Genomic DNA, 13,004 nt, shown 5'->3' with positions numbered 1-13,004 from the left:
TTTTTTTAAACAGAGGACGTGGTGTCCTCCAGAACAAAAATTAAAATAACCATTCGAATTGTTATAGGCGCAAAGTTCAAAAGCCAGCATCTGTGATGGTATGGGGGTGCATTAGTGCCCAAGGCATGGGTAACTTACACATCTGTGAAGGCACCATTAATGCTGAAAGGTACATACAGCTTTTGGAGCAACATATGCTGTCATCCAAGCAACGTTATCATGGACGCCCCTGCTTATTTCAGCAAGACAATGCCAAGCCACGTGTTACAACAGCGTGGCTTCGTAGTAAAAGAGTGCGGGTACTTTCCTGGCCCACCTGCAGTCCAGACCTGTCTCCCATTGAAAAAGTGTGTCGCATTATGAAGCGTAAAATACGACAGCGAAGACCCCAGACTGTTGAACGACTGAAGCTCTACATAAAACCAAAATGGGATATAATTCCACTTTCAAAGCTTCAACAATTAGTTTCCTCAGTTCCCAAACGTTTATTGAGTGTTGTTAAAACAAAAGGTGATGTAACACAGTGGTGAACATGCCCTTTCCCAACTAAGTTGGCACGTGTTGCAGCCATGAAATTCCAAGTTAATTATTATTTGCAAAAAAAAAAAAGTTTCTGAGTTTGAACATCAAATATCTTGTCTTTGTAGTGCATTCAATTGAATATGGGTTGAAAATGATTTGCAAATCGTTGTATTCCGTTTATATTTACATCCAACCCAATTTCCCAACTCATATGGAAATTAAAAATGTCAATTTTGACCCCGCAGACTATTTTTGAAAAGTCTTGAAGACTATTATCCTATTTGGATGACAGAGTTGACTTACATAAGTGAGCGTGGTGAGCGCCCCCAGGTAGCAGACGCACACCAGACCGAAGACAAACCACTCTCTTCTTTTGACCAAGATGTTGGGGAACTCATCAAGCATGGCGGTGATCACACCCTCCAAGCCGGCGAACTGCGAAACAAAACAAAACAACTTGGATGTTCAGCATGGGGCTTATCGGTATTGATAGGTGACTTTTACATTCAAACCAATAGGGTACCAATGCCCCGTACCGTGGGAATCGCTACAGTACCAGTTATCAGTCATTTTGTGTGTTCATGTGGCAATAAACGTTAATTTGTTTGATCATAAAATACTTTTTTTTATAATTTAACACAGAACTGATATTGGTTCATGTGCTGTCTAGCTGTTATATCTCGTTTTCTTACTTATGTGAGTCCCATTCGCAAGTAAATGTTAGTTTCGATTTGTTCTAAATGTGTAAATTCGTAAATTCCGGACAATAAGATGCTACTTTTTCCTACGCTTTGAACCGTGGAGCCAATAAAACAGTGCGGCTAATTTAATATTCTTTGCTGACGACCGTAATGCAAATAGTTTTCATGAAACACAAGCAAAGACATTGAAAAGGTATGTTATTGTCTGTGCAATGGCACCATCTTTTGGACGAGTTTGCTCACAGCAGGTTGTGAGGGGTGAACGCCTTCAGAATTTATTTTTGTTTAGTGCTTTCAACCGGAAGTACAAATGCCGTTTCTTCTCCTGTTGGGCCATACTGTTTTTATACGTATGGATTCTTCATCCAGCACTACTAGTAATGATTTTAAGTTTTACAATATAACCAAAAATATTCATACTTACTAAACAGTCTCATGTTTGATTTTTGTCGGAGTGTTTTCATGTATATTTTTGTGTGCTATCATAATGCAATTGTCGTTATCAGTAGCTAATATGCAAAAAAAATTACAAATGTCTGTGTGAGTATTACTAAATAACAGTGGCATTATTTTTGTATAATCTCAGTTTCACGTATTCCTCAGTAAATACACCAAGACATCACTGTGGAGTTGTTGAGTCTGTTTAGCTGATTGGAGAGCTGGCTTCCGCAGCTAATGGGTCCATGACGATGACTTCTGTTTTGTTTGATCAGCCGTTTTACTGCCGTTTTACAGACACCGTTTCGAAAACATTTACAAAATCTTTCTGTGTAAATAACTCATTTCACAACATATATATCTGCGGTTTATAGTCCAATGCTGCTAAAATATGGAAAAAAGTATTTCTTCTAAAAGTTTGTGGCTGCAGTTTATACGCCGGTCGGTGCGCTCTTAGTCCATGAAATTGTATTTGTCATTTAGCTGAATGTTCCAGTTTTGTCTTTTGTTGTGTCCTACATCTTGTTTATACTGTAAGTATTGCACTATTAACACACCTTCTGTTTGATTGTAACATGATTTGATATATTATTTCTAATTATAACATATTTTTCTATATGTTGCGTGTTGAAATTGTGCTGTTTTAGGGGTGCAATTGAATGAAATTGATTTGAATTCATTTCAACGGGCGACGCAGAGTTGAGATACAAGTGATTGACTTGGGACAGGGGTGTCAAACTCAAATACAGAGTGGGCCAAAATTTTAAACGGAACAAAGCCGCGGGCCAAGGTTGAACGAATTAACCTTTTAATAGGGACCCAAACAAGTTTTGTATTAAATATTGAACAAGCAAGGCTTATATTACTTTATTGACAGGTAAAATCCAGTTTCAAATAATAATAATAGTAATTAAAAAAATATCAATGGCATATCAAATAAAATTTAAATAAAAATGTTATGCCTTTTTTTCTATTTGCAATCTTCTGAGGTAAATATCAAATTTTTTCCACAGGCTAATAATACATTTGAAAATAAAATAACAATAATGAATGAACCAAACATTCAAGCCTTGAAGTAGCAAGAAAAAAATGCATGAATAAAACGTTAATTATTGGTCAGTTTGCTGGAAGTTTCCCGGAAGAGTTAGTGCTGCAAGGGGTTCTGAGTATTTGTTCTGTTGTGTTACGGTGCTGATGTTCACCCGAAATGTGTTTGTCATTGTTGTTTGATGTGGGTTCTCAGTGTGGCACATATTTGTAACAGTGCTAAAGTTGTTTATACGGCCACCCTCAGTGTGACCTGTATGGCTGTTGACCAAGTATGCCTTGCATTCACTTGTGCGTGTGTGTGTGTAAAAGCCACAAATATTATGTGACACGCTGTTAGTATGGAGGAAAAGCGGACGTGACGACAGGTTGTAGAGAACGCTAAAGGCAGTGCCTTAAATGCACGCCCCCAATATAGTTGTCCAGGTGGAAATCGGTAGAAATTCGGGAGAATGGTTGCCCCGGGAGATTTTCGGGAGGGGCACTGAACTTCGGGAGTCTACCGGGAAAATTAGGAGGGTTGGCAAATATGAGTATTAGCGGTGAATGTGGTGTTACAGTGGCACCAACGCTGTATAACACTGGTGGGCCAGCTCTAATGCTAAATTGATATTTCCTCAAGGGCCAAATTAAATTACATGGCGGGCCAGACTTAGGAGCTCCGTTACAGAATTAATTAAACTCGTAAGTTGATTATAGCAGCAAAACAGCCCATAGAGAAGGTGCAGAAAGCGCTTCTTGTGTTGTAATATTGATGCTCATAATTCCGGGGGTTTGTGAATGCAACCTCACTGGCTGTAACCGTCACCAGTGCATAATGAGGATCTGGGCCGAGGATGTCGTTGTGGCTTGTGCAGCCCTTTGAGACACTCGGGATTTAGGGCTACATAAAAAAAAGTTGATTGCTTGACTTTGAAGAGCTGTGTTGTTGTGGCTACTGGCCACGGTGCTACGAGAGCTGCTGTTCAGGTCGGCAATAAAATTTCAAAATAGCTTGTGTCGGGACGTTACATTACTTACACCAGTGGTTCTCAAATGGAGGTACGCATACTCCTGGGGGTACTTGAAGGTATGCCAAGGGGTACGTGAGATTTTTTTAAAAATATTCTAAAAATAGCAACAATTCCAAAAATTAAATATATTTATTGAATAATACTTCAACAAAATATGAATGTAAGTTCATAAACTGTGAAAAGAAATGCAACAATGCAATATTCAGTGTTGACAGCTAGATTTTTTGTGGACATGTTCCATAAATATTGATGTTAAAAATGTCTTTTTTTGTGAAAAAATGTTTAGAATTAAGATGGATCTCTATTACAATCCCCAAAGAGGGCACTTTAAGTTGATGATTACTTCTATGTGTAGAAATCTTTATTTATAATTGAATCACTTGTTTATTTTTCAACAAGTTTTTAGTTATTTTTATATCTTTTTTTTCCAAATAGTTCAAGAAAAACCGCTGCAAATGAGCAATATTTATACAATTTAATAAACCAGTAACTGATCACATAGTGCGGTATTTTACTTCTTTATCTCTTTTTTTCCAACCAAAAATGCTTTTGCTCTGATTAGGGGGTACTTGAATTAAAAAAATGTTCACAGGGGGTACATCACTGAAAAAAGGTTGAGAGCCACTCACTTACAAAATATCACATTCAAACACATGTGGCACATGGCTGGATTCATTTAACACCCAAGTAAAACATCTTCTTTTTTTTTGTCTGGTTACCGCTGTACTATTATGGGACTGGGATATGGGTGGGAAAAGACAGGAAATTTAAATGTTATCAGTCGGGTTTAAGGTAATGAACATGGAAAAGCCACAGGAGGTGCCTTATGAAACCAATAAGACAAGACACAGGTGACACAAGGGTAGTTTGTGGTGAGTACACACACACACACACACACACACAAACACACACACTCATACACGCGCGCACACAGTAATATCCTCAGACGTGAAAAGGAGGAGCAAAGCATCCCTGATGCTGATGCTAAACTGATTAGCAAGACTTGATAAGAGCCTTACGGGTCTCCAAAGCTGGCTGCAGATAAACACAGGCTTATGGAGCCAGGATGACCACAGTGATATCAGGGGCATTGTCACCTTGTTTACCAATAAGCAAAATGCGGCAGGCAGCAAGTCAAAGTGAAAAAGGGGGTTGGCAACTTTGCTTTTGCAGAAATGCTGATATGACATTTTGTCAGGGCGGTGAGACATGAGATGGACAAATTGAGGCAACAGATTTTGAAGTGACTTACCGTGCTGTCCAGACCCAACATAATGATCATGAGGAAGAAGATAATGGCAAAGAAAGTCGCAGCCGGCATGTTTGCAATGGCTTCTGCATAAATGATGAAAAGCAGACTGGGTCCTGAAAAGGAGAAAAAAAAATAGATTTTTAAAAATGTCCTCAGGTTACAGTGATTGGTGAATAGACGTCCTCAGTTTATATGGAACCAATTTAAGGAAGGTCTTTTTTTCCATCATTGTGAGATCGAAAAATTGCTGGTCTGTTGTTTTTTTATTTTTTTACCAGCATCTTTGGCGACCGCATCCACATCCTGCTGCCTCATCTCCGCCATGTAGCCCAGCACGGTGAAAATCACAAAGCCGGACAAGAAGCTGGTGAGGCAGTTGACCGAGCTGGTGATCAACGCGTCTCTGGAAGGCAAATAAAAATGAAAAATAAAGTACCAATGATTGTCACACCCATACTATATGTGGCAAATTTTTTCTCTGCATTAGAGCCATCACCCTTGATCACTCCCTGGGAGGTGAGGGGAGCAGTGGGCAGCAGCTGTGCCGCGCCCGGGAATCATTTATGGTGATTTAACCCCCAATTCCAACCCTTAATGCTGAGTGCCAAGCAGGGAGGTAACGGGTCCCATTTTTATAGTCTTTGGTATGACTCGGCCGGGGTTTGAACTCACGACCTACCGATCTCAGGGCGGACACTCTAACCACTAGGCCACTGAGTAGATTAAAAACGATGCTTAATTTACGAAGCTTTGCAATCTAATCTGCAGGAGTGTTAATCTTTAAACTCACTTGTAGCAATTGTTGTGAAAGGGGTTGTAGCTGGCAAAGGCGAGGAGCACGCCAAAGCCCGGACCCAGCGAGAAGAAGATCTGAGCCGCAGCGTCGATCCACACCTTGAACGTGACAATGCAGACAAGTTAGAGGTTGTTTGGGGTGCACAAAAAAATCCATTCACACACAAATCAAGATTCTTATTCAGGTCCACTCTAATTTAATTAATTATTTTCAAAAATGTATTAAAAAATCTAAATTTTTTGCAGTAAATCGAGAATTGATTCTGAGTTCAATCATCACCCCAAAAATCGGAATCGAATCAAATTGTTTGGAGCCTTTATTCACAGCATTATTCACATGTGAATAATGCTGTATAATAGACTGTAATTATATTATTCACATGTAGAAAATACCTGTGTTTATTGTCTATTGCAGTGGTTCTTAACCTGGGTTCGATCGAACCCTAGGGGTTCGGTGAGTCGGCCTCAGGGGTTTGGCGGAGGTCAAACCACACCCAACTCATCGTGTCAATAAAAACTTCTCCCTATTAGGGTATTACGGATACGGCAACAGAAGAAGTCACACTGATCTGCAGGTGTGTAATTTGTTGTGAGTTTATGCACTGTGTTGGTTTTGTTCTTTGAACAAGGTGATGTTCATGCACGGTTCTTTTTTGCACCAGTAAAAAAACATGGTAACACTTTAGTATCCATTCATCCATCCATCATCTTCCGCTTATCCGAGGTCGGGTCACGGGGGCAGCAGCCTAAGCAGAGAAGCCCAGACTTCCCTCTCCCCAGCCACATCGTCTAGCTCTTCCCGGGGGATCCCGAGGCATTCCCAGGCCAGCCGGGAGACATAGTCTTCCCAACGTGTCTTGGGTCTTCCCCGTGGCCTCCTACCGGTTGGACGTGCCCTAAACACCTCCCTCGGGAGGCGTTCGGGTGGCATCCTGACCAGATGCCCGAACCACCTCATCTGGCTCCTCTCGATGTGGAGGAGCAGCGGCTTTACTTTGAGTTCCTCCCGGATGACAGAGCTTCTCACCCTATCTCTAAGGGAGAGACCCGCCACCCCGCGGAGGAAACTAATTTCGGCCGCTTGTACCCGTGATCTTATCCTTTCGGTCATGACCCAAAGCTCATGACCATAGGTGAGGATGGGAATGTAGATCGACCGGTAAATTGAGAGCTTGACCTTCTGGCTCAGCTCCTTCTTCACCACAACGGATCGATACAACGTCCGCATTACTGAAGACGCCGCACCGATCTGCATGTCGATCTCACAATCCACTCTTCCCTCACTCGTGAACAAGACTCCTAGGTACTTGAACTCCTCCACTTAGGGCAGGATCTCCTCCAAAACCCGGAGATGGCACTCCACCCTTTTCCCGGCGAGAACCACGGACTCGGACTTGGAGGTGCTGATTCTCATTCCAGTCGCTTCACACTCGGCTGCGAACCGATCCAGTGAGAGCTGAAGATCCCGGCCAGATGAAGCCATCAGGACCACATCGTCTGCAAAAAGCAGAGACCTAATCCTGCAGCCACCAAACCGGACCCCCTCAACGCCTTGACTGCGCCTAGAAATTCTGTCCATAAAAGTTATGAACAGAATCGGTGACAAAGGACAGCCTTGGCGGAGTCCAACCCTCACTGGAAACGTGTCCGACTTACTGCCAGCAATGCGAACCATGTTCTGACACTGATCGTACAGGGAGCGGACCGCCACAATAAGACAGTCCGATACCCCATACTCTCTGAGCACTCCCCACAGGACTTCCCGAGGGACACGGTCAAATGCCTTCTCCAAGTCCACAAAGCACATGTAGACTGGTTGGGCAAACTCCCATGCACCCTCAAGAACCCTGCCGAGAGTATAGAGCTGGTCCACAGTTCCACGACCAGGACGAAAACCACACTGTTCCTCCTGAATCCGAGGTTCGACTATCCGACGTAGCCTCCTCTCCAGTACACCTGAATAAACCTTACCGGGAAGGCTGAGGAGTGTGATCCCACGATAGTTGAAACAGACCCTACGGTCTCCCTTCGGCATCGCCTCATTATAACCCTAACCCTCTAACCCTGACCCTAACCAAATACGTAACTCTAAATTAACTCTTTGTTTCTTAGAATACGTTCCCCTAGTGTCCAAAAACCTCTAAATTAAGTTTTTGTTACTTACAATATGTTCTCCATACTAAAGTGTTACCAAAAACTCATAACTTAGTCTTGAATTTGAACAAAAAATATATATATATTTTTCACTAAGAAGGGTTCGGTGAATGCGCATATGAAACTAATGGGGTTCGGTACCTCCAACAAGGTTAAGAACCACTGGTCTATTGTGAGCGAACTGTGGTGCTGAATTTCCCCAGGGATCAAAAAAGTACTTTTCTATTCTATTCTATTCTAAAGATTCACAAAGTCCATGTTTGTCACATGTGAAATAAATAGTGATGATGTGCGGATCAATACTGACATATTGATACCAGATATGAATGTTGTAATACACATTCTCAAATCCAAAATATCGATACTTTTTAGTTCTTTTAGATAATGTGTATCATTAACAGAAACACAGTAACTCAACTTGTGAATAAGGGAATGTGTCAGTGTTGGATGGTTTTGTTAAGTGGTATTTACATGTTCAGTTAATTCACTCAGGGGTCGGCGACCCAAAATGTCGAAAGAGCCAAATTGGGCGGATAAAACAAAAAATCTGTCTGAAGGACGCAAAAAATTAAAAGTGTAATAATGAAGGCAACACATGCTGTAAGAGTCTATATTAGCCTAGTGTCAAAATGACTATGTGCCACAGGCAGACGCAAATCTTTGCTGAAAGAAACGTTGAAATGTAATATTTATTCTACACATTTTTACAACATTCAAAATCATTAGTAAAATGCAGGCTTTTCAGAGGGTGAGATAACTCCTGGAAATGACTGCCTTAAAAATGCCAAAGGTATAGATGTCTGTGTCCAAGTTAAAGCAAACGACAGGCTGTCTTCTTCTAATGGATTTATTACAATCTTTGGCAAGCTGGGTAACGTTTGCTGTGGTCTGGAACAACATGGCACACAAGCAACTATCAGAGATGCAGCCAATATTACATACAGATAATGTGTCATGAGACATGCAAATATAAATTAAATACACAAAGGATAAAAGTAAAGGAAATTAAATTAGCTCAAATATACCTACAAACGAGGTATAATGATGCAATATGTACGTACGGCTAGCCTAAATAGCATGTTAGCATCGATTAGCTTACAGTAATGCAGTGACCAAATATGCCCCATTAGCACTCCACACAAGTCAATCACATCAACAAAACTCACATTTGTGCATTCACGCATAATATTAAAAGTTTGGTGAGACAAAAAAGGAGTGACATAAAGATGTCTTACTGTGGCGGCATCGACAAAGTTGTACATGTAAACAAACTACAGTGAGTTCGAGGACCGCCAAACATAGTAGGACAAAACTGCGCTTGCCAAATAGTCTCTAATCACTGAAGGATGTTTAATATAAACAGTTGAGTTTCTAACATTATGGAGGTTTGTTTAATGTTAACCCCTACAGAAACCACATTAAAACAAAAAAATATATATGTTTTCCATCATATTTTTCCATTTTTCATACATTTTTGAAAAAGCTCCAGAGAGCAACTAGGGCAGCTCTAGAGCTGCGGGTTGCCAATGATATTTGAATGATATTACGGACCGTAGATGGTGAAATCCCTAAATTCTTTGCAACAGCTTGTTGAGAAATGTTGTTCTTAAACATTTCGACAATTTGCTCACGCATTTGTTCACAAAGTGGTTACCCTCGCTCTAACCTTGTTTGTGAATGACTGAGCATTTCATGGAAGCTACTTTTATCGCCAATCATGGCACCCACCTGTTCCCAATTAGCCTGCACACCTGTGGGATGTTCCAACTATGTGCCTGATGAGCATTCCTCAACTTACTCAGTCTTTTTTGCCACTTGTGCCAGCTTTTTTCAAACATGTTGCAGGCATCAATTTCCAAATGAACTAATATTTGCAAAAAATAACAACGTTTTCACCCACCTGTTCCCAATTAGCCTGTTCCCCTGTGGAATGTTCCAAATAAGTGTCTGATAAGCATTCCTCAACTTCCTCAAGTCTTTTTTGCCACTTGTGCCAGCTTTTTTCAAACATGTTGCAGGCATCAATTTCAAAAATGAGCTAATATTTGCAAAAAATAACAACGTTTTCCAGTTCGAATGTTAAGTATCTTGTCTTTGCATGCTATTAGTTTAGTTTAGTTCATTTAGTTACTTTGGTCAGTGGTCAACAAAATAAACCAACTATTTTACATAAACAAACAGTTGTATATTCATACATTTAAAATGCTGCAGACCTAAAAGGTTTAGGCTGAAGTTTAACACTTATTGGGCCTAACCCTCTATTCAATTGAATATAGGTTGAAAAGGATTTTCAAATCATTGTATTCTGTTTTTATTCACGATTTACACAACGTGACAACTTCACTGGTTTTGGGGTTTGTATATTAATACAACAACTTCCGAGCTTAATTGGTTCTGTGACGGAGCTCTTATGTGAACCCCCAAAAAAGCACAATTTTATTTAAAAGGAAAAATAAACTTTTAGATAAGAAACATTGTACAGTATAAAAACATCTACTGTAAGTGGAACAAAAAACTCACGGTTGTGCTGAGCAGTTTTTCCCAATCAGGTTTCAGATAAAAGACCACGCCCCTCCAGGCCCCTGGAAGAGTGGCCCCACGGACGAGCAGCACCAGGAGGACCAGGTAAGGGAATGTAGCGGTCACCCAAACCACCTAGAAGGAAATTGATGATACTGCCATTGATATGCCATTGTATTATTTACAGCTGTAATGAAAGTGGCGTCATCACTTCTTTTTTTTATTTACATCATGGAAAAACGTAATCAAGTAAAGCTGCTGGAAACAGACTTTCAGGTCCGGTTGCTGGTCTCCTAATTGGTGACGCACGTAACCAACATGTAGCCAAAATGATGATGAACTATAACGAGCGCGATATGTAATCCTCCCATTCCACCGTCAATTCACGCGGCCATTCATCCGCTCTAAGTGACAGCCGCCAACCATTAGCCGTATAGGCGCCCCGTCACTTACCTTTCCAGATGTCTTGACTCCCTTCCAGATACTGAAGTAGACAATGGTGAAGATGAAGAGAAGGCAGAGGGCCAGCTGCCAGCTGATGGAACCCAACTGGTGCAGACCCGAAGAGCGGTGGACCTGCAGCACGTGTCGACTGGTGGGAGACGCAAAAAGGTGAGATATGTTAAAAAGTGAACGTGAAACAAGAGTTGTTAAGGTACTAGAACAGGGGTCGGGAACCTTTTTGGCTGAGAGAGCCAAAAAGCCAAATATTTTAAAATGTATTTCCGTAAGAGCCATATGATATTTTTTCCAACACTGAACACAACTAAACACGTGCATTTTTAAGTAAGACCAACATTCCTAGAGTATAATAGGTCTCTTATTCTTTGTAATAACATTGTTATTCTGAAGCTAACTGTGGAAGGGGCGTGGCCCGCCGGCCTGCAGCGAACTGAGGTGTGCCAGGGCCGGCCTCGAAATCAGCGAGAGCTGCGTAGATGGCCTACCTGAGCCTTGTTATCTAATCACCTGTCGCTCTGTTATAAGCAGCAGCCAGGAGGAGAGACGGGGTTGGGGCTGGAGCCAGAGCGTGAGCGATAACGAAAGAGAGAAATACAATTGCTGGAAAGCCACTGAGAGACTTATTGAAAAATAAAACAATAGTGAAACCCTGAAACAGGCTCTCATGTCGGTGCTTGGTGGTCTGAAGAACCCCCAGGAGGACAACCCCCACAGTAACCAATAATAAATAAATAACTTTTTAACGCAACTTCTTGAACAGGTGCGGTAGTAAACGGATGGATGGACTAAAAATGCATGAGAATGTTTTATGTTTTGAACATTATTTTTAACAATTATTACAAGTGGAATTATTCATTACTTATCATGTTAAGCAATGTCAGCTCAGATTTATCAGAGAGCCAGATGCAGTCATCAAAAGAGCCACATCTGGCTCGCGAGCCATAGGTTCCCTACCCCTGTACTAAAATATGCAATTTTTGTAGAAATTGCGCGTAAATACTGTAAGCTGCGGGATACGCGCGAGTCCAACTGAAATGCTAACGTTGGTATGCCGACAAGATTGCGACAAGCTGCAAGTTATATGATTAATAGGTGTGCATATTCAAAATTTGCGTAAAAAGTTAGAATGCTAACAATTAGCATGTGAAAAAAATACAAAGCATTATAACTCTGAGGTGTACGGCGGGATACACGTAAGTCCAACTGAAATGCTAACGTTAGCATGCCGACAAGATTGCGACTAGCTCCAAGTTATATGATCGATAGGTGTGCGCATTCAAAATTTGCGTAAAAAAGGTAGCGGGAACTCTTATTCAACCCTTTTTCGATTACGCTTGCACCTCCTGGTACCTCCAAAACCCTTCAATTTAGACTCCAAACATCCCAGAACAAGCTAGTCCGGTTACTTTTAGACCTCCACCCCAGATCACACCTCACTCCAAGTGGGCTGGCTCAGGGTGGGGGACAGAGTCAAACAACTTGCACTGAGCCTGGTCTATAAAATCCGCTACACCTCCCTGATACCGAAGTACATGTCAAACTACTTCCTTAACGTAAATGACCGCCAACACCAGGGGGAGCTCTACAAACCACGTTAAACCCAGATTCCGATCTAACAAAGGTCTTAACTCATTCTCTTTCTATGCCACTTCAATGTGGATTGCACTCCCAACAGGTGTAAAAGTAAGTGCATCTCTATCCTCATTCAAAACCGCTCTAAAACAACATCTCCTGGCAACTTCAACCCGCTTACTAATACCCTCCTCCATTCACATCCCATCTTCCCGGATTGTAAATAACCTAATGTAAATAATCAAATGTATTTCTAATGTATATACTTGTTCTTATGCTATCTGAACTCACTATGTTCTCTGCTCGCTGTACATCTCCTACTAAGTAAGACCTACACTGTTTTAATGTCCATTTCTCTGTTGATGCAATTGTTGATGAAGTTCTGATATCAACCAAACCCTCCTCATCCCACCCCCCGAATTGTTAATAATGTAAATAATTCAATGTACATACTATGATGATTAACCTGTGTGATGACTTTATTATGCTGATAGTATATATTTGTACCATGAATTGATTAACAAGGAC

At 41.1% G+C, this 13,004-nt stretch overlaps 1 protein-coding gene across 2 annotated transcripts in view; it reads right to left on the bottom strand.

Moving 5' to 3' along the window:
- LOC133564727 (sodium-dependent serotonin transporter-like) overlaps positions 1 to 13,004 on the bottom strand; it is a 65,560-nt gene that overhangs the window by 9,487 nt on the left and 43,069 nt on the right. For both annotated transcript variants that reach the window (XM_061919208.1, XM_061919207.1), the window contains 6 exons: positions 10,896 to 11,034; positions 10,443 to 10,577; positions 5,764 to 5,867; positions 5,249 to 5,376; positions 4,974 to 5,086; positions 826 to 957 (listed from right to left, as the gene is read on the bottom strand). In XM_061919208.1, coding sequence (XP_061775192.1) covers positions 826 to 957; positions 4,974 to 5,086; positions 5,249 to 5,376; positions 5,764 to 5,867; positions 10,443 to 10,577; positions 10,896 to 11,034 — 751 coding nt within the window. The remainder of the gene's footprint in view (positions 1 to 825; positions 958 to 4,973; positions 5,087 to 5,248; positions 5,377 to 5,763; positions 5,868 to 10,442; positions 10,578 to 10,895; positions 11,035 to 13,004) is intronic.

Source organism: Nerophis ophidion, linkage group LG13, assembly GCF_033978795.1.
Source record: "Nerophis ophidion isolate RoL-2023_Sa linkage group LG13, RoL_Noph_v1.0, whole genome shotgun sequence".
In the NCBI taxonomy this organism is placed as follows: Eukaryota; Metazoa; Chordata; class Actinopteri; order Syngnathiformes; family Syngnathidae; genus Nerophis; species Nerophis ophidion.
This window is presented reverse-complemented; position numbering and strand designations above follow the sequence as displayed.